General features: G+C 42.7%; 1 protein-coding gene across 1 annotated transcript in view; it reads right to left on the bottom strand.

Moving 5' to 3' along the window:
* The window catches only part of LOC126281861 (uncharacterized), a 58,468-nt gene that overhangs the window by 10,094 nt on the left and 20,411 nt on the right, over positions 1 to 27,963 (bottom strand). Inside the window, exons 4-7 of the mRNA XM_049981125.1 lie at positions 25,595 to 25,763; positions 18,784 to 19,062; positions 4,208 to 4,405; positions 193 to 358 (exon numbers count right to left, since the gene is read on the bottom strand). Coding sequence (XP_049837082.1) covers positions 193 to 358; positions 4,208 to 4,405; positions 18,784 to 19,062; positions 25,595 to 25,763 — 812 coding nt within the window. The remainder of the gene's footprint in view (positions 1 to 192; positions 359 to 4,207; positions 4,406 to 18,783; positions 19,063 to 25,594; positions 25,764 to 27,963) is intronic.

Raw genomic sequence — 27,963 nt, 5'->3', positions numbered from 1 at the left:
AAGAAGATATTTTTACAAATATCTAAACTATGATCAAGGGATAATAAACCTTTATTCGCAACTGGTTGGCAGATTTTTCAGTTTGTTCTGAGTTACACAGTTGCTGTTTCGCAGCCATGTTTAAGACTTTCTTCTTCTATATGTATTCAGTGATACCATTATTATAGTGCTTAGTGCTATATGTGTCCTCACCTTTGACCAGTTGCTTGAGCTCGTCAGGAGTGACGGTGGCGCCTGGGGTCAGGACGACAAAGGCAGCGGGATGCTCCTGGTCTTCATCGTGCGGTATGCCCAACACCACTGCCTCCGACACCTGCGGGTGTCCCAGCAGCCATGCCTCAATCTCAGACGGCGACACCTGCCGGAGCAGTCAGCAGTCACTCCTCTGCATGCCGCCCCAAAATACGCACAGTGTACAGTTCAAAAAAAGCTCTGCGAAATTCAGTTTGAGAACGAGGAAACAGTACGGGCAGGAGGGGAGAAGGTTGTTAGCGGTGGAGGGGGGGGGGGGGGTGGAAGTCGCAAAATGCTCGCCCCTCCCGTGGCACTGGATGAGCAGCACATGCCTCCTATGTTGTGCCAAAAGGCGAGCAGCTCAGGCAGCGCAGCCTACGTTGGCTGGGTATAGTTTTGGCAAAGCTGGTTTTTTTGAGCTGGGGTCTGGTGATAGCTTCCACCCTCTGGTTGTGCTTCGACGACCACCAAGCACTGCCACAGTAGAGTGTCGTGTGGCACAGGTAATGGGAATCATGGCTAAACTGCTGGATAGCGAGTACGCTGGAAACTTCTATATATATAAAACTGAAGCCTCTCCGTCTTAAGGTGTGCTGCACTCCGATGAGACAGATGGCAGTTGTGTCGGAACAGCCGTTAGCGGACAACTTCCCAGGAAGCTGTCACACAGTTCTAGTCATGACAATGAAAGTTACCCAAGTAAACAAGATATTAAACGCCAAGTCATTTGCATAGTAAGTTATCCACAGTGCAACTATGAACCCGTGAACTCTGCAATCAGACCAGGCGAAGCTGAAGAACCTCATTTCAAAAACTTTTACGTTATCTGAAATATGATAATTTTATTTGTATGTGTAAATATTTTCATATACATGTTTTTAAAATTTGAGTTTTAAGCCTAGAGAAATTAATATAAATGTAAGTATTTTTTTTTAAAGAAAGCAGGCAGTGAGACAGCTGAAAGACAGTAGTGCGTAGAGGAACATGTAATGGTGTTTATTGGACTGATTAGTGGTTCAGCTCACGAGAGAGACACAAAATGTTAGAGTAAGGTACACTAATAATTATTTATATGAGAAACGTTGGTTTGAAGTGGACGCAGACAGTTGAAGGACGGTGTCGCCTGATAGAGGATTAATGGTGCTTCTTAGATGTGTTGATGATATGTTGAGCTAGACATACGCAAAGATATTAAGGACGACGTTAAAAATTTATCGCTTGTGTGGAAAGTCAGTCTCCTTTGTTTGTAAGGTAACAATTAAAATGAATTGTCAAAGAGCGTTATTATCTGGTGTGTTGATATTAAACAATGATAATGTTTTTTAAAAGAGCATTTATACATACAGTGTTGTAGAAGAAAATACATCTGGTAGAAGATAAACTGTAAGGGCGTAACACGTCGATTTTAGTGTCATTCATATTGAAAGTGGTTAGCACAGCGCACTAGCATTCGAAGGAGGGTGGTTCAAACCAGCGTCGGGCTATCCAGATTTTTATTTACCGTAATTTCCTAAAATCGCCCTAGGTAAATGCTCAGAAGTTTCCAGTGAAAGGGCAAAATCCGAGCTTGTGCTCCGTCTTTAACGACCTCGGTCGGCTGAGGTGGCCGAGCGGTCCTAGGCACTATAGTCTGGAACCGCACGACCGCTACGGTCGCAGGTTCGAATCCTGCCTCGGGCATGGATGTGTGTGATGTCCTTAGGTTAGCTAGGTGTAAGTAGCTCTAAGTTCTAGGGGACTGATGACCACAGAAGTTATGTTCCGTAGTGCTGAGAGCCATTTGCACCATTTAACGACCTCGATGTCGACGGGACGCTAAACCCAATCTTCCTTCCTTTTGATTCGTAATGAGTATACAACATCCATTAGTACAAATACAAGCTGAGTGAAACGTGTCACTCGCATTAGCGAGGACTATGGTTCAAAACCCCGTGCTGCCATTCAGATATAGATTTTCGTAATTTCCCTAAATGACTCCAGTCATACTACATATTGAATATACACTCCTGGAAATTGAAATAAGAACACCGTGAATTCATTGTCCCATTAAGGGGAAACTTTATTGACACATTCCTGGGGTCAGATACATCACATGATCACACTGACAGAACCACAGGCACATAGACACAGGCAACAGAGCATGCTCAATGTCGGCACTAGTACAGTGTATATCCACCTTTCGCAGCAATGCAGGCTGCTATTCTCCCATGGAGACGATCGTAGAGATGCTGGATGTAGTCCTGTGGAACGGCTTGCCATCCCATTTCCACCTGGCGCCTCAGTTGGACTAGCGTTCGTGCTGGACGTGCAGATCGCGTGAGACGACACTTCATCCAGTCCCAAACATGCTCAATGGGCGACAGATCCGGAGATCTTGCTGGCCAGGGTAGTTGACTTACACCTTCTAGAGCACGTTGGGTGGCACGGGATACATGCTGACGTGCATTGTCCTGTTGGAACAGCAAGTTCCCTTGCCGGTCTAGGAATGGTAGAACGATGGGTTCGATGACGGTTTGGATGTACCGTGCACTATTCAGTGTCCCATCGACGATCACCAGAGGTGTACGGCCAGTGTAGGAGATCGCTCCCCACACCATGATGCCGGGTGTTGGCCCTGTGTGCCTCGGTCGTATGCAGTCCTGATTGTGGCGCTCACCTGCACGGCGCCAAACACGCATACGACCATCATTGGCACCAAGGCAGAAGCGACTCTCATCGCTGAAGACGACACGTCTCCATTCGTCCCTGCATTCACGCCTGTCGCGACACCACTGGAGGCGGGCTGCACGATGTTGGGGCGTGAGCGGAAGACGGCCTAACGGTGTGCGGGACCGTAGCCCAGCTTCATGGAGACGGTTGCGAATGGTCCTCGCCGATACCCCAGGAGCAACAGTGTCCCTAATCTGCTGGGAAGTGGCGGTGCGGTCCCCTACGGCACTGCGTAGGATCCCACGGTCTTGGCGTGCATCCGTGCGTCGCTGCGGTCCGGTCCCAGGTCGACGGGCACGTGCACCTTCCGCCGACCACTGGCAACAACATCGATGTACTGTGGAGACCTCACGCCCCACGTGTTGAGCAATTCGGCGGTACGTCCACCCGGCCTCCCGCATGCCCACTATACGCCCTCGCTCAAAGTCCGTCAACTGCACATACGGTTCACGTCCACGCTGTCGCGGCATGCTACCAGAGTTAAAGACTGCGATGGAGCTCCGTATGCCACGGCAAACTGGCTGACACTGACGGCGGCGGTGCAAAAATGCTGCGCAGCTAGCGCCATTCGACGGCCAACACCGCGGTTCCTGGTGTGTCCGCTGTGCCGTGTGTGTGATCATTGCTTGTACAGCCCTCTCGCAGTGTCCGGAGCAAGTATGATGGGTCTGACACACCGGTGTCAATGTGTTCTTATCCAGGAGTGTATCAGAAAATTTCTGCGATCATCAGTCATTTATCAGCCATTTACAATCTTAACAGTGATTTTTGTTGGATTTGGGAAGTTGTAGCGGCCATATTGGATACAGAAGGGACAGCAGAACCAGACTGCAGCATCACTCGGCGACGTCAGACGTCACATGGAAGGAGCACCTGACCTGCTTGCGTCTTTGATCATAGAAACAGACTGACAGTAGAAGAGAACCAATAAAGAGTATCACGTTGGCATTAAGAATGTAGCAAGCACTGACATTTGAACCAATGCATATAGATATTTATTCATACAAATTATCTTAGAAGCATTCTAGAATAAGTCTCAAAATCATTAAACTTTTACAAGTTTCGATGTATTTGAATGAAGTTCATTTGTCTCTTATAAAATAGATCTTACGCCGAAATAAAGACTAGCAGTGGGGTCCAATTTTATCAATAGTAATAGTAAAATGGTGCAGTAATAACTCATAATGACTAAATTTAATATGCATAGCAGTGGATAGGGAAGAGTTTTATTTCCATGAACATTGACGTAACTCCGATAACTCACATGGACACCACGGTATTTGACGAGTTCCTTTATTCTGTCAACGACGTAGAAGTTTCCATCGGTGTCGTAGTGACCCACGTCTCCAGTGTGGATCCAGCCATCCTCGTCCACGAAATCGTCTATAATAGTCGGTCCTTTGAAGCACAGCTCTCCATCGACTCCTGGGCCGAGACACTTTCCAGTCTGCAAGTCCAATACCTGCAGACAGAGCAGTCAGTTACAAATCTTACGCACGCACAGAATCTACCTTAAAAATTAATACTCTAAGTCCAAGACATAGAAAAATTTGTTAGAGATATCCTGGTACCACGCAGCAGGCTGTTTATTGTGGCACTCACCACGGTTATACCGCCAGCTCTCTGCCAGTTGCGAAATGGATACTTTCACCTTGCCATGCTTGACTGAACAAGCTGCAAGATCTTCCCAAAACTGGCTGAGTGCATTAATTCACTGATCGGAGAAAGGAATACACTTACCATTTTCGAGAGAATAATGCTTTATGACGTGTACGAAACACCCTGAAGTCCGGTAATTGCTATTACCTTTTACTTCTTAATTATGTGTGTACCTACATTCTAAGACTTCAAAATGTGTGAAATTATTAGTAATTCAGGAAGCATACAGCAAGATAGCATCTTGGTGTATCGATCATTCATTGACACATTTGACTTGTTATATCTTCAGTATCTTCTGTACCGATTTGAAACCGTGGTCTAGGGGTAGTGTCTTCCATTCATAATCAAAACGTTTTCGGTCCCAGGTTAGAATCGCACAGTGCCGCTATAATTGAAGAAGTGTCATGATGATCTCTCCATAAGCAAATGATTCCGGAATAGATCCCTATTCGGATCTCCGGGAGAGGACTACCAAGGGGAAGGTGACCATGAGAAAAGTTTGAATAATCAACGCAAGGATAACGCTCTAGGAGTCGGGGCGTGGAATGTCAGAAGCTTGAACGTGGTAGGGAAACTAGAAAATCTGAAAATGGAAATGCAAAGGCTCAATGTAGATATGGTAGGGTCAGTGAAGTGAAGTGGAAAGAAGATAAGGATTTCTGGTTAGGGTAATATCAACAGCAGCAGAAAATGGTGTAACGGGAGTAGGATTCGTTATGAATAGATAGGTAGGGCAGAGAGTATCTTACTGTGAACAGTTCAGTGATAGGATAGTTCAGTGATGCCTGTTGGTCGGGCTTCATCGGGGTCGGGGTGGATGAAGCACGAACAACCGGAAGTACATGCACTGATCAGAAATGATAGTGCATTGAGAATGGCTAGTTTCTAACTTGAATCTAGATCTGCCAATAGAAAAAAGTTAGAAAGGACGACTGATAGCTGAAATCTATTTTTACAAGTCAACATAACCGTCTCTGAGTGCAATAGCCTTCTGAATGGAAGGTAACCTGATGAAACTTCAGCTAGTAATATCAAATACTCTGTTCAGGAATCACAAGAGGAGGAGGTATACTTGGAAAAGGCCGGGTTATACGGGAAGATTTCAGTTAGATTACATCAATGGTCAGACAGAGACTCCGAAATCAGATACTGGATTGTAAGGCGTACCCAGCAGCAGACATACACTCAAACCACAACATAGTAGTGATGAAGACTAGGCTGAAGTTTAAGATAATAATCAGGGAAAACCAATACTCAAAGAAGTGGGATGGATACGGAAGTACTAATGAATGACGAGATATGCTTGAAGTTCTCTAAGGCTATAGATACAGCAATAAGGAATAGCTCAGTAGACAGTACAGTTGAAGAGGAATGGATATCCCTAAAAAGGGCGATAACAGAAGCTGGGGAGGAAAACATAGGTACAAAGAAGATAACTACGAAGAAACCACTGGTAACAGAAAAAATGCTTCAGTTGATCCATGAAAGGTGGAAGTACAAAAATGTTCCGGGAAACTCAGGAACACAGTAATAAAAGTCGCTGAGGAATGAAATAAATAGGAAGTGCAGGGAAGCTAAGACGAAATGGCTGCAGGAAAAATTTGAAGACGTCGATAATGAAATGACTGTTGGAAGAATAGACTCAGCATACAGGAAAGTCAAAACAACCTTCGGTGACATTAAAACAAGGGTGATAACATTAACAGTGTAACGGGAATTCCATTGTTAAATTCAGAGGAGAGAGTGGATAGGTGAGGGGAATACATTGAAAGCCTCTATGAGGGGGAAGATTTGTCTGATGAGATAGAAGAAGAAACAGGAGTCGATTTAGAAGAGATAGGGGAGTCAGTATTAGAATGAGAATTTAAAAGAGTTTTGGAGGACGTAAGATCAAATAAGGCAGAAGGGATAGATAACATTGCATCAGATTTTCTAAAATCATTAGGGTAAGTGGCACAAAATGACTTTTCACGTTGGTGTGTAGAATGTATGAGTCTGGCGACATACCATCAGACTTTCGGAAAAAAAAATCATCCACATAGTTCCGAAGACGGCAAGAGCTGACAAGTGCGAGAATTACCGCAGAATCAGCTTAACAGCTCCCGCATCCAAGTTGTGTACAAGAATAATATACAGAAGAATGGAAAAGAAAATTGAGGATGTGCTAGATGACGATCAGTTTGGCTTTAGGAAAGGTGAAGACACGAGAGAGGCAATTCTGACGTTGCGGTTAATAATGGAAGCAAGACTAAAGAAAAATCAAGACACGGTCTTAGGATTTGTCGATCTGGAAAAAGCGTTCGACTATGTAAAATGATTCAAGATGTTCGAAATTCTGAGAAAAGTAGGGGTAAGCTATACAGAGAGACGGGTCATATACAATACGTACAGCAGCCAAGAGGGAATAATAAGAGTGGACCACCAAGAACGAAGTGCTCGCATTAAAAATGGTGTAGGACAAGGATGTAGCCTTTCGCCCCCACTGTTCAATCTGTACATCGAGGAAGCAATGATTGAAATAAAAGAAAGGTTCAGGAGTGGAATTAAAACTGAATGTGAAAGGATATCAGTGATACGATTCGCTGATGACATTGCTGTCCTGAGTGGAAGTGAAGAAGAATTACACTATCTGCTGAATGGATTGGACAGTCTAATGAGTAAAGAATATGGACTGAGAGTAAATCGAAGAAACATGAAGTTAACGATAAGTAGTAGAAATGAGAACAGCGAGAAACTTACCATCAGGATTAAAGGTCATGAAGCAGATGAAGTTAAGGAATTCTACTACCTAGACAGTAAAATAACCAGTGACGGATGGAGCAAGGAGGACATCTAAAGCAGACTACCAATGGAAAAAAAGGGCATTCCTGTCCGGGAGAAGTCTACTAATATCAAATATCGGCCTTAATTTGAGGAAGAAATTTCTGAGAATGTACGTCTGGAGTACAACATTGTGCGGTACTGAGACATGGATTGTGGGGAAACCGGAACAGAGGAGAATCGAAGGATTTGAGATGTGGTGCTACAGGCGAATGTTGAAAATTAGGTGGACTGATAAGGTAAGGAATGAGGAGGTTTTACGCAGAATCGGAGAGGAAAGGCATATGTGGAAAACACTGATAAGGAGAAGGGACAGGATGATAGGACATCGTGAAGACATGAGGTAATGACTTCCAAGATACTAGAGGAAGCTGTAGAGGGCAAAAGATGTAGAGGAAGACAGAGATTGGAATACTTCCAGCAAATAATTGAGGACGCAGGTTGAAAGTGCTACTCTGATGGTTCAAATGGTTCAAATGGCTCTGAGCACTATGGGACTCAACTGCTGTGGTCATCAGTCCCCTAGAACTTAGAACTACTTAAACCTAACTAACCTAAGGACATCACACACATCCATGCCCGAGGCAGGATTCGAACCTGCGACCGTAGCATCGCACGGTTCCGGACTGCGCGCCTAGAACCGCGAGACCACCGCGGCCGGCTGCTACTCTGAGATGAAGAGGTTAGCACAGCAGAGAAATTCGTGGCAGGCCGCATCAAATCAGTCAGAATACTAATGGCCATAAAAAAAAAGTTCTATGAGGACTACTCCAGCAAAACATAAAAATGAAGACTACTTATAATATGGAAAATTTCGGGTTTTAATCAAACAGCTTGGTTGAAAATATAGACCATACAGTACAACATTCCACTATTGTCCTGGTTGTCTACAGGAAACTGTTACTAAACATTGTGCAGTGTCCAGTCTATGAGCCCAAATTTAGCGATTTAATTTCTTTTTTTTTTTTTTTTATACAGGTCCAGAGAGCCGACGTGGTCTTTGGGCGTTGCATCACTGCAAAGTTAGTGATTTACTATACACCAACTGGATTATCTTCTTGATGTTGAAGCTATTTTGTCTGTGTTTGCTTTAATAATAACAAAAGTTTTTGAGTGAGGTCTGCCCTTAGGAAAACACTATTTTGTTTTTTGTCCCAGACATGTTTCACTGCAGTTGCAGCATCAGTGGGCTCTTTATTATTATTATAGCTGTTAAACATAAGGAATGTTCTTTACTGTTTAAATACATCTAAACTGGATTAGTTTACTCGACAGGAGGGCTAGTACTCAACATAAGTAGAACTTGTGCCGATTGCATATTGAAAATTTTAAAACATTGATTTCAAGCTAATTTGCCACTGTAATTAGAACTAATAACAGGCAAAAACTCTGAACAGAGGCGTACGATGTGCACAAACAATTTTTACTAATATTTCGTGTTTTCTTAAGTGTGAAAACCCCTTACTGAGTTTCAATTTTGGTTGTACTGACTGGAAAACAGCACTCACGGCGGTCGGTGTTAAACTTTCACATAGTTTTTGGAACAAAATTCCGTATTTCTGATTTTAAAATTAAAAAAATTCTTCTTGAATTCGTCGCCTTGAATTGCTTAAGAGCCACATAATCAATGAACTGTAAACTTCAGTTGCCAATATTGTTAAAAGCCAATAATATTTTTGATAATTACTGACTTTCGAAAGTAATAAACTTTCTTTACAAAGAGAATCTAGTCAATATTGTTAAAAGCCAATAATATTTTTGATAATTACTGACTTTCGAAAGTAATAAACTTTCTTTACAAAGAGAATCTAGTCAAGTACGTTAATTTTAAAGTTATTCTGTTAACCAGATTCTCTTTTACAATCTTATTGCCAGCAGGGGCTAGTCCGTGGTTAGGAAATCACTTGGACATCCAGTACACTGCAACATGTACAACTAGAGGTTGCCTGAAGTATTTTCTCTTCCGGCAGCCCTGTAACTATTGTGACAGCTACGTTGAGCTTATGTTAGTAGGAACAAAGTGAGAAAATCAAGGAACAGGAGAGGATTTTTAGACGCCTGTATTCTCTTATGACTGCTTCATTTGCAGCATTTTGGTATTTTCTCCGTCCGTCAGTTAGAGTCAATATTTCGTGCGTTATCCAAGGATTGTCTTTATTCCAGTTTGATCATCTGACGTTTCATCTCTCAAAGCTATCCATTCTTCTTCTGTTACTTTTCATAGTCTTATTGCAGCCTAATGCTTCCTTTGAAGCTCTAAATAATATCTGCTCATTTAGATTATCCATATCCTATCTCTTTAAATTCCTGCTTTTCTACAATCTATTCTCTTTTAATCTGGAATGAGGAAATAGTAAATTATGGTCAGAGTCCACATCTGCCTATGGGTATGTATGGTAATGGAGGACAGCACTTAATGAGTTAGTTTCCTTCTGTTACGTTTCGTAGATCTTCATTCATTTGCAAAACAGAGTGCACGTAATGCGACTAACGAGCACGGAAGCACATGTTCAGTGGATAGTGTGCGAGCTAATGTATTGGCGTGTTTAAAAGTGTGAGTCGCTAGTGGACCGCTTTATGGGCAGCACACGTAAATGAGCGCACAGCAGAAAATGTTCATTCCGGATTTGGTTCAAATGGCTCTGAGCACTATGGGACTTAACAAAAATGGTTCAAATGGCTCTGAGCGCTATAGGACTTAACATCTGAGGTCATCAGTCCCCTAGAACTTAGAACTACTTAAACCTAACTAACCTAAGGACATCACACAAATCCATGCCCGAGGCAGGATTCGAACCTGCGACCGTAGCGGTCGCGCGGTTCCAGACTGAAGCGCCTAGAACCGCTTGGCCACATGGTATTCCGGATTTAATTTAGTACTTTCGGAGTACTGACGGTTTCCATACTATGATTCGAAAAAGCATGAGAGTAACGACAGGTTTTCCAGAATTATTACATGCAAGTATTGGGTAAGACTAGGAAGTGACTTTGTGTGTGCATCATTTCTAACAATAAAGGTCTATAGAACGACGGTGGGGCAGCATCCTCGAGTCATTATGCTGGTTAAAGAGGATGGGTAAGTTATTTCGGTGCATGGATTTGGGCTTGAGACAATTCGTGATTTCTAGATGTTAAGCACGCCGTCAGTCCCGTGGAACTGTCAATGGACTCTTCGTTTGGAAGATATCAGTGCATAGGGACGGCAGTGTCAAGGTTACAAACAAATGTTGTAATTTTATTGAAGTTTATTAAAATATTCAGTACAAATGTGGGGCTTAGATTTCGACGCATTGCACAAGGGAAAAAACTTTACAATTAATTTTCTAGGTGCATTGGGGCCGAATGTTTTAGTATTTGTCTCGCAACATTCAGAACAATATTCCGCACTTTTATGTGCCTTAACTTCGTTTGTTACCAACTGGTGTTCACTTCTTCTTGTATCGATACTGACTGCAGTTGCTTCATGTGACTGCCAATTGTTTCCGAAAGATTGTGACTGACATTTTCCGTACATGTAACGTGTTCACAACAGCGGCATTCGGAAAAGGTCGATTGCTAACTTTTGACGCCATTTTATCATCCTCAATTGACTGCTTGCTGTATGGACTCATGTGACCAGACAGATCAATAGCAGTTTTTCCTTTATTATATTCAGCAACGATTTTTGGTTTTCGACGAGAACTCTTTTTGTAGACAAGATTTCTATTTCACTAGAATGTTTGGTGGAAAAAACCGAAATGTGTCTTTTTTCCTTCCATCTTAGAACCGTAATTGCTTGAATATTTTGTTTTGCGATCCACTCCCCTCGCTTCAGTTTCATCATTACAATTTTATTTGGGAATTGCTTTGCGATTTATTCGAAGGGTACCAGAAAACGTTGTAGTATTTTCAAATAATTTGTCAGTGTGAATACGAAAACTGTAGCAGTATCCTTTATCGTAGCACAGTTTAAACTTATTAATGTCGTTCTTGCGGCTCTTTTGTCTCAAATATTGCCTGAATATAATTCGTCCTCGGAACAGTATTAGAGACCCTTAGATTCATAGTATTTTTTTAAAATTTTTGTCGATGATGATGAACTTTGAGAGGCGATCTGAAGGATCAACTTTTGTATTGCCTGCGAGATGCAGCATTCTCAACAGTAACGATATCTTCTCGTTACCTCTCGTGACAATGTTTGAATGAAGCAACATAGATGTACGGATGGAAGTTTCACCGATCCCGTCCACAAAATCAATTCCAACAAACCACTTTACTTCATCCCTGTTTTTTGCAACCCATTGATTCAAACACTTGGAAATATTTGTCGTTTGTGTAGCATAAATAAGCGTGCGTTCACTGACGTGTGGAAGTATTTAACTTGGCATCGCGGGCACTCGTAAACCGGACAGTGTTTGGCTGGCTTCCTGGAGGGTCAAATCCTTATTGAAGAGTCAGACGAATTATCATCGTCGTGTGATAGCAGTCGCACTAATAGGCGACATTCATGTAGCATAAATGACGCACTCGATGAATCACTGTCTTCTCCTCGTGACATTTTTGCTACAATGTGCAACAAAGCTTTGTGAAGCTAACCTCTCTTTGCACAACTGTGCCTTTCTCTAACTGATCGTCTCTTGAAGCTTGTCTTCTTACTAAAGCAGTAAAACTATAGTAAGCTACCGTAGACTATCGTAAGCGTATACTACAGTAATTTTACTAGGAGCCTTGGTTAGTTAGGATCGCAACCGCGTTACCTGTATATTAGGTGTGTTACATAATTGTCGGACGTTACCTCATTTCGATCGCTCTGTTTGCGTATGAGATCAATGTCTTACTAGTTTCCCGCAGAAACTGGAAGCGGCGAACGGTCTAGAAACTGAGGGCCGCGTAACCTACGTAACATTATTGTTCTGAGCATTTATCCTCTTGTGTGCATTATTTGAAAATAAATAGTATTTATAGCTAAATTGAAACTGACAATTTTTAATTCTGGCTTTACTGGAAAACTGATGATTTATAACTCGAAACAGAGGGATGTTGTAGCAAAAATAAAAAAATATATATTTATCATTTAGGGCTAGAAAACGCTATTATCTAAAGAGGAAAGAAAAAAAAAGAAAAAACCCAAAAGCAAAACCTACCAAATATCATTTCAGTACTTCGTCGACCTTTATAAAATAAATTTTTGTTATTCATAAACAACTTCGCACTTGTCAGTAATAACAGGAAACGATTGCATGCGATAATTATTAAGGACGTTCTATTGAGCACAAAATAACAACAGTGTTCTGATTTTTTATGTCTGTGCATGTAAACTCTACTTTTGCGGGCGGGAAGGAGTGCCTGGTCCCCGACACGAATCCACCCGGAGGACTTGTGTCGAATTCCGGTGAGCCGGCCAGTCTGTGGATGGTTTTTAGGCGGTTTTCCATCTGCCTCGGCGAATGCGGGCTGGTTCCTCTTATTTCGCCTCAGTTATACTATGTTGGCGATTGCTTTCCACGTACGCGTACACCAACAGTACTCTACCCCGCATACATAAGGGTTACACTCGTCTGGTGTGAGACGTTCCCTGGAGGGGGGTGGGGGGGGTGGGGAGGTCCACTAGGGACCGAACCGCACAATAACCCTGAAAGTGGTTAGGTGTGGGGCGGCCGAGGGGTGAAGTGGACTGCGGTAGTCGTCGTGGGGTTGTGGAGCACTGCGGCTGCGGCGGGGACGGAGCCTTACTAGGTCCCCGGTTAACATACAATACAAACTCTACTTGCATCAGATTGTTTTGGTTACGCGATCAATTAATTTTTATTACTTATAAAATTCATTTTATATTTTGTAAGGATATAAAATACACATTGGAATAATACTGAACGATGTGCCGTTCTGATTATGTGCAAAACTAACAGAAGCTGTTGACACCCACTTTCTTTCTCATACATTCATTTCTCTTCGTTTCCGTACCGATGCTACCAATCACTAAAATTTAGTACGTCATTTATGTACCGTACCAAAACCACTGAAGTGTGGTTTCGGTAGAGCGCAGCTCTATTTCTTACCATATAACAACCATTTATACACAAACTTAACAACCATCATGTAGTGTACGTACATTTGGTTCACTCTGTGGCAGCTCCGAACAAAATTTCACTGAGGTAACGCCTGTGCGGTAGGTGGCAAACTCGGCCTGACCGTCGGATGGGTTGCCGACCCAGCAGGCGCAGCAGTACATGCTCGTTTATATACCAAGTCGACACACGTCAAATAGTCCCCGGAACGCCGGACTGCCACCTCAACGGAAAGCATAGTAAAATCGGCTCCGCGTTCAAATTGATACTCCTCTTCGTTGCAAGTCAACTATGTGACTATATAATCCTCTAGTTTTCGCTTGAACCAGGCTTCTGATGATTGCTCGAAACGCGTAAAAAAGATCTGATAAACGGGGGATAACTGGTTTCTAGTGTTCATGGCATTGCAGATCCTTCCTCTGCAACCAGTTCATCAAATTTCAGACTATGTAAATTACATATTGTTTCTCGAACTCGTATCTGCTCTAAATTTCAAAGCGATCGAAGTATCCTTCTTCGTTCTACAAACGTCTAACGCACGTCAAATCTCGTTCTACAAATGAATACCGTGCTAAAGATTACTATTAACATGATTTTCAGAAGCATCGTTAAAGGCATGGAAGACAAGACGTTCGCCTGATACCGCTGTCTTCCGCGTGCACACATCTGAGACAGTAGATGCCTGACACATCTGCAATTGTCAATCCACCACTATTTATGGCTAATCACTCCTACTTCTCAATTTATTAAAATAAATAGTGAGTAATTACAGTGTTCACATATTAGATCAGAAAAGCAGGACCATCCTTGAGTGCTAGATGAAGGAGACAGGAAATTGTGGATGTTTGTGGCTTTTCAGCATTTTACAAAAGACATATCGTCTTTGGCACGCTGCCTATCCTGGATAATTAATAGTGTTCCACCTATGCACAAGAGTAACTGGCCACTGACATACAACAGATACAGTTCTGACCAGTTTAGCTTAAGATTTTGTTGACACTCTTCCAGTTGTAGCGATGGTAAAGTTGGTTTAATTAATACGTTTTCCATTCCATGTTTATTTCGTTTAAGCCACTGTGCTACTTAATAGCTTGAAAAGTGGCCAATATGCAGACACATACATGGAGGTGACAAAAGTCATGCGATAGTGATACACACATATATAGAAGGCGATAGTATCGCGTACGCTACGGTCGCAGGTTAGAATCCTGCCTCGGGCATGGATGTGTGTGCTGTCCTTAGGTTAGTTAGGTTTAAGTAGTTCTAAGTTCTAGGGGACTGATGACCACAGATGTTAAGTCTCATAGTGCTCAGAGCCATTTGAGCCATTTTTGTATCGCGTACACAAGGTATAAGGGGGCAGGGCTTTGGCGGAGCTGACATTTGTACTTAAGTGGTTCGTGTGAAAAGGCATCCGTTGGGAATTAATAGACATTGAAAGCGGGATGGTAATTGCAGTTAGACTCATGGAATATTCCATTTTGGAAATTGTAAGGCATTCCGTATTTCGAGATCCGCAGCATCAAGAGTGCTACGAGAATACCAGATTTCAGGCATTACCTCTCACCACGGCCTACACTTAACGACAAGAGTAGCGGCGTTTGCGTAGAGCTGACAGTGCTAACAGACAAGCATCAGTGCGTGAAATAACTGCAGGAATTCATTTGGGACGTACAACGAACGTATGCGTTAGGGCAGTGAGCCGAAATTTGGCGTTAAAGGACTGCGTCAGCAGACGACCGTGCTAACAGCACAAATCGCCTGCAGCACCTGTCCTGGTCTCATGACTACGTCGGGTGGGTCCTAGACGACTGGAAAACCGTGGCCTGGTCAGACAAGTCCCAGCTGCAGCTGGCAAGAGCTGATGGTAGGGTTCGAGTGTGGCGCAGATCCCACGAAGCCACTGACTCAAGTTGTCAACAGGGCCCTGTGCAAGCTGGTGGTGGCTTATCAATGGTGTTGGTTGTGTTTACATGGAATGTACTGAGTTCCTGTGATCCAACTGAATCTATCATTGACTGGAAATGCTTATGTTCGGCTACCTGTAGACCATTTGCAACAATTCATTGGTTTCATCTTCCCAGACAACGACGTGCCGGGTCACCGAGCCACATTTGTTCGCGATTGGTTTCAAGCACATTTTGGTCAATTCGAGCGAATGATCTGGCCGCCCAGATCACATGGCATGAATCCCATCGAACATTTATGGGACGTAAATGAGATGCCAGTTCGTGTACAAGATCCTGCACCGGCAACACTTTCTCAAGTTGATTCCGTATTTCTAGATTTCCGGAAAGCTTTTGACACCGCTCCTCACAAGCGACTTCTAAACAAGCTGCGGGCCTATGGGGTACCGTCTCAGTTGTGCGACTGGATTCGTGATTTCCTGTCAGGAAGGTCGCAGTACGTAGTAATAGGCGGCAAATCATCGAGCAAAACTGAAGTGATATCAGGTGTTCACCAGGGAAGCGTCCTGGGACCTCTGCTGTTTTCTGTTTCTTGGAAATGGAAAAAAGAACACATTGACACCGGTGTGTCAGACCCACCATACTTGCTCCGGACACTGCGAGAGGGCTGTACAAGCAATGATCACACGCACGGCACAGCGGATACACCAGGAACCGCGGTGTTGGCCGTCGAATGGCGCTAGCTACGCAGCATTTATGCACCGCCGCCGTCAGTGTCAGCCAGTTTGCCGTGGCATACGGAGTTCCATCGCAGTCTTTAACACTGGTAGCATGCTGCGGCAGCGTGGACGTGAACCGTATGTGCAGTTGACGGACTTTGAGCGAGGGCGTATAGTGGGCATGCGGGAGGCCGGGTGAACTTACCGCCGAATTGCTCAACACGTGAAGCGTGAGGTCTCCACAGTACATCGATGTTGTCGCCAGTGGTCGGCGGAAGGTGCACGTGCCCGTCGACCTGGGACCGGACCGCAGCGACGCACGGATGCAGGCAAAGACCGTAGGATCCTACGCAGTGCCGTAGGGGACCGCACCGCCACTTCCCAGCAAATTAGGGACACTGTTGCTCCTGGGGTATCGGCGAAGACCATTCGCAACCGTCTCCATGAAGCTGGGCTACGGTCCCGCACACCGTTGGGCCGTCTTCCGCTCACGCCCCAACATCGTGCAGCCCGCCTCCAGTGGTGTCGCGTCAGGCGTGAATGGAAGGACGAATGGACAGGTGTCGTCTTCAGCGATGAAGAGTCGCTTCTGCCTTGGTGCCAATGATGGTCGTATGCGTGTTTGGCGCCGTGCAGGTGAGCGCCACAATCAGGACTGCATACGACCGAGGCACACAGGGCCAACACCCGGCATCATGGTGTGGGGAGCGATCTCCTACACTGGCCGTACACCTCTGGTGATCGTCGATGGGACACTGAATAGTGCACGGTACATCCAAACCGTCATCGAACCCATCGTTCTACCATTCCTAGACCGGCAAGGGAACTTGCTGTTCCAACAGGACAATGCACGTCAGCATGTATCCCGTGCCACCCAACGTGCTCTAGAAGGTGTAAGTCAACTACCCTGGCCAGCAAGATCTCCGGATCTGTCGCCCATTGAGCATGTTTGGGACTGGATGAAGTGTCGTCTCACGCGATCTGCACGTCCAGCACGAACGCTAGTCCAACTGAGGCGCCAGGTGGAAATGGGATGGCAAGCCGTTCCACAGGACTACATCCAGCATCTCTACGATCGTCTCCATGGGAGAATAGCAGCCTGCATTGCTGCGAAAGGTGGATATACACTGTACTAGTGCCGACATTGAGCATGCTCTGTTGCCTGTGTCTATGTGCCTGTGGTTCTGTCAGTGTGATCATGTGATGTATCTGACCCCAGGAATGTGTCAATAAAGTTTCCCCTTAATGGGACAATGAATTCACGGTGTTCTTATTTCAATTTCCAGGAGTGTATATAAATGACCTGGGTGACAATCTGAGCAGTTCTCTTTGGTTGCTCGCAGATGATGCAGTAATTTACCGTCTAGTAAGGTCAGTGATTTAGAAAAGATTGCTTATGGTGTGGCAGGTGGCAGTTGACGCGAAATAACGGAAAGTGTGAGGTGATTCACACGCGTTCCAAGAGAAATCCGTTGGAATTCGATTAATCGATAAACATTACAATTCTCAAGGCATACAATTCAACTAAGTACCTGGGTGTTAAAATTAAGAACAACTTCAGTTGGAAAGATCACATAGATAATATTGTGGTGAAAGTGAGCCAAAGGTTGCGTTTTATTGGCAGGACACTTGGAAGATGCAACAAGTCCACTAAAGAGACAGCTTACACTACACTCTTTCGTCCTCTGTTAGAATATTGCTGCGCGGTGTGGGATCCTTACCAGGTGGGATTGACGGAGGACATCGAAAGGGTACAAAAAAGGGCAGCTCGTTTTGTATTATCACGTAATAGGGGAGAGAGTGTGGCAGATATGATACGCGAGTTGGGATGGAAGTCATCAAAGCAAAGACGTTTTTCGTCGCGGCGAGATCTATTTACGAAATTTCAGTCACCAACTTTCTCTTCCGAATGCGAAAATATTTTGTTGATCTCAACCTACATAGGTAGGAATGACCATCAAAATAAAATAAGAGAAATCAGAGCTCGATCAGAAAGGTTTAGGTGTCCGTTCGTCCCGTTCGGGATTGGAATGGTAGAGAGATAGTATGATTGTGGTTCGATGAGCCCTCTGCCTAGCACTTCAATGTGAATTGCAGAGTAATCATGTAGATGTAGCTTTGGACGGGTATAGGTGTAGCATGGCTCAATATTTCTGCAGGGGACTTCCAACGACTTGTTGATCCCAAGCAACGTCGAGTTTTCGGTCATAAGGAGGTCCGACACGATATAAGGACATACACCGTGACTTCTGTCTCCTCAGTGTACGGCTGCAAAGAAAGTATACTTCCTTTCGATGGCAGTTGTAGAAATGTCATGTCCATTATGATTATCCGGGCTGTTATGCCGTGGTCGGTCGATGAATTTTGTCTCAATTTCCAACGTTTCGTCTCCGTCTGTTGAAGACATCCTCAAAGAGGGCCAGCGGGTGTGTTGGACCTTCCATCGAGCTACAGACCTCCTTGAAGATGTCTCCTGCAGACGGAGACGAAACGTTGGGAATTGTGACCAAATTCATCGACCGACCACGGCATAACAGCCCGGATAATCATAAAGCACATGACATTTCCGGCCGTGAAAGTCTACGTTTTAGTATCAGGTGTAGAAATGATCTACAGAATATGTAGCTAAGTAATGTTTAGCAATGTCCAGAGGGCTGACGCAGCTGACAGGCGTGTAGCTGCGTGGTGTACCTTGCCCTGCACCCCGGCATGGAGGCGACCCACGGAGCCAGGCGGCGGCCGGTGAGCGCTGGCGAGCACGTTGCACACCGGTAAAGCCTCGGTCTGGCCGTACCACTGCGACAGCGGCCGGCCCGTGCGCGCCTCCACCCACGCCTGCGTCTCCGCGTTGAGAGCGGCTCCTCCGGTGAAGCACAGACGCACCTGCTGCATCGCCGGCCGCAGTCGGGCTTCCGGGCAATGGCGAGCCAGCGACACCCACTGGTTCGGCGGCATGAAGATGGCGGTGGGCTGCGGAAAAACACACGTCACCTTTTCCCTTCCTGTGACTCGTCTCGCTACACTAGTGGCCAAAGCGTAGCCAAACTAAGAAACGAGCACATTTCCTCAAATGGGCATCGGAAACTTTAAACTACGAGATTAATCATCAGACTTTTGGTATAAAAATGCATGTAAAATATGTGATTATAAAGGTTATGGAACTTAACGATACACATTAAACGAAAATTAAAAACGGCAAGCTGTCTTATACAACAACAAAGAATCTATAGGACATACCGGGTGCTCAAAAAGTCAGTATAAATTTGAAAACTGAATAAATCACGGAATAATGTGTAGCTTCTCCCCGATGTTATTCAATCTGTATAATGAGCAAGCAGTAAAGGAAACAAAAGAAAAATTTGGAGTGGGTATTAAAATCCAGGGAGAAGAAATAAAAACTTAGAGGTTCGCCGATGACATTGTAATTCTGTCAGAGACAGCAAAGGACTTGGAAGAGCAGTTGAACGGAATGGACAGTATCTTGAAAGGAGGATATAAGATGAACATCAATAAAAGCAAAACGAGGATAATGGAATGTAGTCGAATTAAGTCGGCTGATGCTGAGGGAATGAGATTAGGAAATGAGACCCTTAAAGTAGTAAAGGAGTTTTGCTATTTGGGGAGCAAAATAACTGATGATGGTCGAAGTAGAGAGGATATAAAACGTAGACTGTTAATGACAAGGAAAGCGTTTCTGAAGAAAAGAAATTTGTTAACATCCAGTATAGATTTAAGTGTCAGGAACTCGTTTCTGAAAGTAGTTGTGCGCAGTGTAGCCACGTATGGAAGTGAAACATGGACGATAAATAGTTTAGACAAGAAGAGAATAGAAGCTTTCGAAATGTGGTGCTACAGAAGAATGTTGAAGATTAGGTGGGTAGATCACGTAACTAATGAGGAAGTATTGAATAGGATTGGGGAGAAGAGAAGTTTGTGGCACAACTGGACTAGAAGAAGGGATCGGTTGGTAGGACATGTCCTGAGGCATCAAGGGATCACAAATTTAGCATTGGAGGGCAGCGTGGAAGGTAAAAATCGTAGAGCGAGACCAACAGATGAATACACTAAGCAGATTCAGAAGGATGTAGGTTGCAGTAGGTGCTGGGAGATGAAGGAGCTTGCACAGGATAGATTAGCACGGAGAGCTGCATCAAACCAGTCTCAGGACTGAAGACCACAACAACAACAACAACAATGTAGATAGAGAGGTACAAATTGACACACGTGCTTTGAATGACATGGGGTTTTATTAGAACCAAAAAAAAATACAAAAGTTCAAAAAACGTCCGACAGATGGCGCTTCATCTGATCAGAATAGCAAGAATTAACATAACAAAGTAAGACAAAGCAAACATGATGTTCTTTACAGGAAATCCTCAATATGTCCACCATCATTCCTCAACGATAACTGTAGTCGAGGAATAATTTTGTGAACAGCACTGTAAAGCATGTCCGGAGTTATGGTGACGCATTCCTCAACGATAACTGTAGTCGAGGAATAATGTTGTGAACAGCACTGTAAAGCATGTCCGGAGTTATGGTGACGCACTGGCGTCGGGTGTTTTCTTTCGGCATCCCTAGAGATGTCGGTCGATCACGATACACTTGCGACTTCAGGTAACCCCAAAGCCAATAATCGCACGGACTGAGGTCTGGGGACCTGGGAGGCCAAGCATGACGTAAGTGGTGGCTAAGCACACGAACATCGCCAAACGACGCGGGCAAGAGATCTTTCACGCGTCTAGCAAAATGGGGTGGAGCGCCATTCTGCTTAAACATCGTACGTTCCAGAAGGTGTTTATCAGGCAGGCTGGGGATGATGCGATTCTGTAACTTATCGGCGTACCTCTCACCCATCACGGTAGCAATTACACATCTAGAATCATCCATTTCCGCGAAGAAAAAAGGTCCGATAACGGTTTTTTTGGTTCTAATAAAATCCCATGTCATTCGAAGCACGTGTGTCAATTTTTACCTCTCTATTTACATTATTCCGTGGTTTATTAAGTTTTCAAATGTATACCATTTGTTGCTGCAAATTAAATTCAGCGAAGATATTAAATCTTCTGTGAGACTTGTGAGGAGGTCTCTATCTGTCTCCAATCTCAAGAAAATGGAATTTATGTAGCACAATGTCTTCTGATCACATGTATGTCAATATAGCGGGATCTGCAGCGTATTTTTTTTAATCCAGTACTGTAATTTTTAAAAAGTTACTGGTAGCTAGCGAAAAGAGAATATGCTAGTATGAAAATAAAAGTGAAATATCTTGTCTTATGTTACAGCAAACCAACCCAATGAGGTTTCCTGTAAGGTATTGGTCTATGTGGTCGCGTTTTGGTTGTTTAATAAGACACACTGCTTCAAGATTCTAACTTTTGCCAGGTGAGTTTGTGAATTGATACTGCGTTTTGGCAAAAGAAGCACAATTAAACCAGCGAAGCACAATTAAACCAGCCAAGAAGAGAAATGCAGCTGTTACTCAGAGTAGATTAAACTTCTTAAAACTAGAAATGGTTAGAAATTCAGACAAATTAAATCGCCAATTCTGTTGTAGTTTTGGTGGAAACGTGTAAGCCATCATATTTTTAATAGTGAGCCTCTGGAATAGAAATTTACAAAAATTATGTCTCCCTGTTCTCCATCTGAAAAATACGAAAATAAATCGCAGAAAATAGTGTACCATAGTTTTCTTTCTATCTCTCTTCAGAGTGGAGTGGTGAACTTCTTCACCTTACATAGTTATCTTTTAATGTGTTGAAGATAGATTCCACATATTTATAACCTATTTTAACCTTAGTGCGTAGTCCCAAGCGGTTCATAAAGTAATGAATATCATGCTTTTGTAACCTTTTTATCCACAAATAAATAGGCTTCAGATATGATTTTCATAAGACAGTGTTGCATTTTTGCTGCCATGTAGGACTGACACAGTAAAACTCTTTTCGCTGAACACATTGACGACTTGCAGAATCTTGCCAACTATACGTCAACATCAGTATCACTGATAAATTAAAAGATATTTCTGGTAAGAAGTTTCACACTCTCAATCCGTAAAGGGATAGGAACGAAAAGATGATACACTGTTCGCTGTACTTTTTCATACGTCAGAAATAATGAAGTCTAGAAACAAAATCCTTTGCTAAGTTGCAGCCGCAGCTGTTCATTGTTAATGGTACACTGGGTTATAGGCCTCTCGTGGAATTGTAACAGAAGATTTATTTTCATCTGACTTTTTAAACTTTCTTTTTTCAGTAGTGCCACCAGTGACGACTTTTTAAAAACGCCAAGAGCGTCTTTATCTAGATGTCATATTAAGTTTTGCTTCTTTTGCCAAACCAAGACAGAAATTGAAGAAACTTAATGATTGTAGGCGTAAATGGAACGATAGTGTATTATCAAGCTACACATTGAGGGCACAATAATTTTTTACCAAATAGTTCTTTAAAATCACAAAAACAAGGTTGTGCAGTAGTTCTTATACGTGCAGGCAAACAATAGAGTCGAATGCATTGTTGTCCGATTTTGTACAGGAAGGGCATCATTTGTGAAAATCGATTTTTTTCACTGTAAGGAAAGCTTCAGGTATTTTAATGAAACAGAGAGAATCGTTTCGAGAATTTACTACATTTTGTGAAAGTCTATGGTAAGTTCCTTGAATGCACGAGAATGTCCATGTCTACATTTGATTACGTTTTGGAAAAGATCGATGCATGCTTGAGATAAATCCTGCACCAATTTCAATTCTAATATATCACCTGAGGAAAAACTTGCAGTTATCTTGACGTAAGTAAAAGTCAGTTCAACAACTTTTGGCTTTTTAAAATTTTATTTTAATCAAAAACAGCATTACGCAAGTCAAACGATAGCATCTAAATTCAATGGTGCCAAGAAATTTGCGAGACATATTTCTGAACTAATTTTGTCAGAACAGGATGACACAATAATATTTACTTGTCAATAGTTTCATTGCTATTTCATTCAATATCTCCTTCCAGTCGACCTATTTTTATACTGAGGGTGACTAGAGTGATAAATTACTGGCGTTTATTGTAGGCTGTGATAATTTCTTCAAACAATATAGCTAGCAGCTTGCTGCACGCTCGAGAAACACGAACTCATTTTTGTTGCACATGCATGACCCACTGCACGCTGTTACTACCAACTGCATACATCTCCCGAAATGCTTGCTGCCAGGACACCTCCGTATTGTTAAACAAGTTTGTGTTGCATGCTGGTTTCCTACTCATCTGAATTAACTTACATTTTCCTACATTTATGGCTAGCTCCCAATCTTGAAACTTTTGCTATTCTTTAAACTCGTATTGAATACTGATCCTAAATTGTTTGAAGTTCATTTGTTGAGATTTAATTACCTTATTTAAATATGATATTTCAGTGCCTATGTTACTCGGAATTATGACGAAATGTCCCTTCAGACATGCATGAATGGCTCCCCTTAATGGGATTATACGTAATGGATCTACGAGTACAGGGGCCCTACTCTGTATCTTGCCGCCATTTTGCCGATCGGTTCGGTGCGCTCGCGTACCACACCTATCGGTAAAAATATTCGAAACAGAGCCCCAACACTATTCAGTAGACATTTCGAAAGCGATGCCAAGCAGTCCTAGCGAACTGAAACGGTGCTGTCAGTTGTCCTCGCGCCAACCAATGGAAAGCAGTCTGCGTCAGACCCGCGAATGCGCACTGCAGCGCCACAACGGCACAAACTCGAAGCGGCTAGCAGCCGTCACAGGCATGCCATTCTTCACAGAACCGTAACGTATGGTTAGAGTACGTAATAGTGTTCAAATTTCGCTGGTCACGGGCTTCCGTGAATGCGTGATAATGATAAAGTATTCACTGTGTTTTGGAAACTGTCATAAATGTCACATTATATCATTTTATTCTCATTTAAATCGACGTCTTATTTTGTATTTTACGTTGCGGAATATGAGTTAGCAATGGAATGTAGTACCACATTGTAAAAATTCATCTATAGAAACACTCGAAAAAGCCGTCATTTTTTCTGTTTTCCGACATTCCTCAGTTGCTTCAAAATTCATGGAGGTGCGTCCCGTCTATTCAAATAATTGAAGGCAGTTTTTTTATTGCCATATGTGTTTCGCTTCCTTTATTTGTGCTGATGCTTCATAAATAAAAGAATCGAAACGCGTATGGGAATAAACTGCCTGTAATTAGTTGCATGGACAAAACACATATCCACAAACCTGAAAAATTGTTTAAGAGGTTGTCGAAGAATAAGAAGATGCATAGAATATGGTTGTAACTTACTCCTAGAGATCCAAATGATGAAGTAGCCTACTTACCTACACGATACATCAGCGATTTGGTTGAAAAAAAAATTTTAACTATCGCCTTTTCGAGAGCGTGTGGCGACTGTAGCTATAGAAGTTCGTTGTAGTTCATAACATTTGCCCTTTGCCACGGCAGTTCGTCGCCTTACCAAGTATTTTTTTCTTTCCAATTGGTTTATTTGTCACCACACATTACAGTATAATACCACTTGTTAGAAAACTTTCAATAATGCAAAACATACATATGAACAGTATCGTGGTCAAAATTAAACTAATTACAATATTAAAATTCATTCATAGAACAAATAATGAGTATAAATAAACCACAGCTCACTGAACGACAGGGCCACACCGAAATCCAAAACCTCTCGGTACAGCTGTCGAAAAATCGGCGTGAGGACCGTTCAGTAACAGGTCTCAGAAGCTTACTGAATAGGAAATACGGATAAAGAAGCGAAAATGACGACACTACTGAGACTAACCTACTGCACCGATCGGTATGAACTATATAGAATCGGGCCTCAGGTGTAAACACATGGTTGACAACATATGGAAGTTTGGATCTGGCCGGGAGTCGTGCTCGGACAGCCATTGGCAAGATGACCGCTAGCGATAAGTGGGAAATGCCGGTTCAAGTCCTGGTCCGGCACAAACCTTCATTGTCGTCGTTCCATTACACAGCTGATGGTTGTCCACATTCGCAACTGCGAGTACGTTTCATGAACCTGTTTAAAGGTTATACCTCCGCGAAACAAATACAATTTGTGAATGAATTTTATATTTTGTGCCCTAGCACTTTTCGCCCCATGCTCCAGGCACTGCTATTATTTCAGTTTTGTAATCACTGACTTCACATACCTTAACCCGTGAAGTCTAATTTCGTTTCGTCCTCCTCTTCAGGATACTTCACTTTTTTCCGGTAATGTGTTTTGTTCAAGCCTTGATAACATGTTACAAATATTTCCGTTTTGCTACATGCAGTGAATCCATGGACGTTTCCTGTAGAAACGGTTTCTGTCTGAAGATAACAAGACCAATGTTAAATCTGTTGTAGGACTTAAAATACAAAGGGGAGCAAGGTCTAATTAGATTAATTGGAAGACTGTAGGGGAACCATGGCTGTTGTTAAAGGCCAGTAACCGTATTTAAATCTGAGACTGTGTCATCTGTTTATGTCTAACCTTGCATCTCTCGATGTAGTCCAGTACAGTCTGGGGGTTGAATTCCGGCGTCACGATGCACTTCATTCCGGTGTCCAGGCCCCAGAACGTGAACAGAGTTCCGCTTAACCAGAAGAAGCCGGTTGTGAACAGCAGGGTGTCGTCTCTCCCTAAAGGGGCATCGCTGCGCCTGAAAGCATAGATGGCGACTGTTATCAGACCATCTGCTCTACTCCAACTGCTTGGAAGTGCTGCAGTAAACAAATTGGGTTTCTTCTCTCTGTGAAACCTAGTACATTGTAAAACAGAAAATAAGAAACGTAAATATTTCATTCCATTCAACATTTGCCTTTTATTTATCACCTCACAAGAGCAGATAATAACACTAAATAAAATTCAGCTTCACCACTAGCTCTATTGGAAGACCACTTCAACATATTCGGATATTTTTTAAAAATATATGGTAGTTCAGATCAGTCTTAAGGTAAATTAAAATTAAGGGTAATACCATAATTGTGAGACGTTTTTCATTAAACTGACCGAGAACAGAGGCACTTTAATAAAACGACTCACAAACCTTCGCTTATCTGACCCTTGCACCAGGAAGAGCATTATGCTTAGCTTAACGTACCCCACATCATACTATCAGAGATCATTGCTCGGTTCTAAACCACTTTACTAGCGCCATACGGTTCTCTCATGTTCTGAATGACAAAGACAAGAAATACAGAATACCTGAATTACTATATTCTGTTAAATTATAATTTTTTTCTAGTACAAGGTGTGTCTGAAAAATTCATTGAATGACCTGATACCTGAACTGGATGAAGAGTTTAAATATCTGGATGCATATGAACATGGAAAGTCATGGCAAGAGGCCAGGCGTACCATCAAATACATGAAGTCACTTTGCTGAATACAGCACATGCAGTAAGCGCAATAATTCCTTGTATTTGTGTTATGGAGCAACACAAAAGATTTTATTTGAAATCAAATGTTTTTAGCGTAGTCCATCTTTGCTTATAATAAATGAGAGTATGCAAAATAGAGTGACAACTGCAACAAGTTACAAATGATTTTATTAACACTGTACGACACTTTTCAAGGTTTCAAACTCCATCGTGAAGTAGTACTGGTCTACATTTGCAACAATGTTGGTGACCGTCTGAGTCACACTATTCTGAATTAGGTCGGGACAGTCTGTTATTTATTGGTGGATGTATTCCCTCCACTCTCTCATAACATTTCGGAACTTTTTTGTTCAAATTGGGAAAAACAGCGACGCTGACAAAAGTGATGTTATATATGTTTATGGGACAGAATTTATAATACAAAAGAATTGAAAAGTAATTCTTAAAAGTGTAAGAAGGCTGTTTAGGTTTTTATGTTGGCAACGCCACGTAGTGCTCTGTATGAAAATCGCTTACTGTGCTGTGTGCAGTCTGTGGCTCGTTGGACTCATTGTTGGAATATTCGCGTTGGGCAGTTGGGCAGTTGGACAGTTGGATGTGAGCCAGCAGCAGTGGTGGATTTGGGGAGAGAGATGCCAGAGTTTTGAGAGACTACTATGAGCGGACGACCTGGACGTAGGTCCGTCAGAACAAGGAAATTCGTAAAACTTGATGTCACGAACTTTTTTGAACACTATTGAGGTAAATACATTGTTTGTTCTTTATCAAAAGCTTTCATTTGATAACTATGCTTATCAGTAGTTAATTCCTTCACTAGTTAGAATCTTTTACTTAGCTGGCAGTATTGGCGCTCGCTGTATTGCAGTAGTTCGAGTAACGAACATTTTTGTGAGGTAGGTGATTCATGAAAGGTATAAGTTATTGGTGGTCAGGGCTGTTCTTTTGTAGGGATTATTGGAAGTCAGATTGCGTTGTGCTACAATATTGTGTGTCAGTTTAGTGATGATCAGAACAAGTAAAGAGAAAACGGAGTACATTGAGCTTTGCTCAGCTGTTTAAAAATCAAATAACCTAAGAGTTTTTCCAGCACTGTCATTCTTAATCTTCAAAGGGGGAGTTTCAAAAGTATTCTCGAAGGAAAGCAAAATGATGACGATTCGCAACGGTCAGATCAACCATCAACAAACTTAATAAGTGTAAAGCAGTCGTGACAGATAATGGGATAAAATTAGTGACTATCTCTGCGATTAAAATGAAAATAATCTACGATAGAAAAAAAACAAGCGACGCACTACGATGAAATTATCCGAAGGGAATGGAAATCGGTAGAATATATATATATATATATATATATATATATATATATATATATATATATATATATATATATATATATTCCTGGAAATGGAAAAAAGAACACATTGACACCGGTGTGTCAGACCCACCATACTTGCTCCGGACACTGCGAGAGGGCTGTAC

Source organism: Schistocerca gregaria, chromosome 7 (assembly GCF_023897955.1).
Source record: "Schistocerca gregaria isolate iqSchGreg1 chromosome 7, iqSchGreg1.2, whole genome shotgun sequence".
Taxonomy (NCBI): domain Eukaryota; kingdom Metazoa; phylum Arthropoda; class Insecta; order Orthoptera; family Acrididae; genus Schistocerca; species Schistocerca gregaria.
Note: the sequence above shows the minus strand (reverse complement) of the source record. Positions and strands in the feature narration are given on the sequence as shown.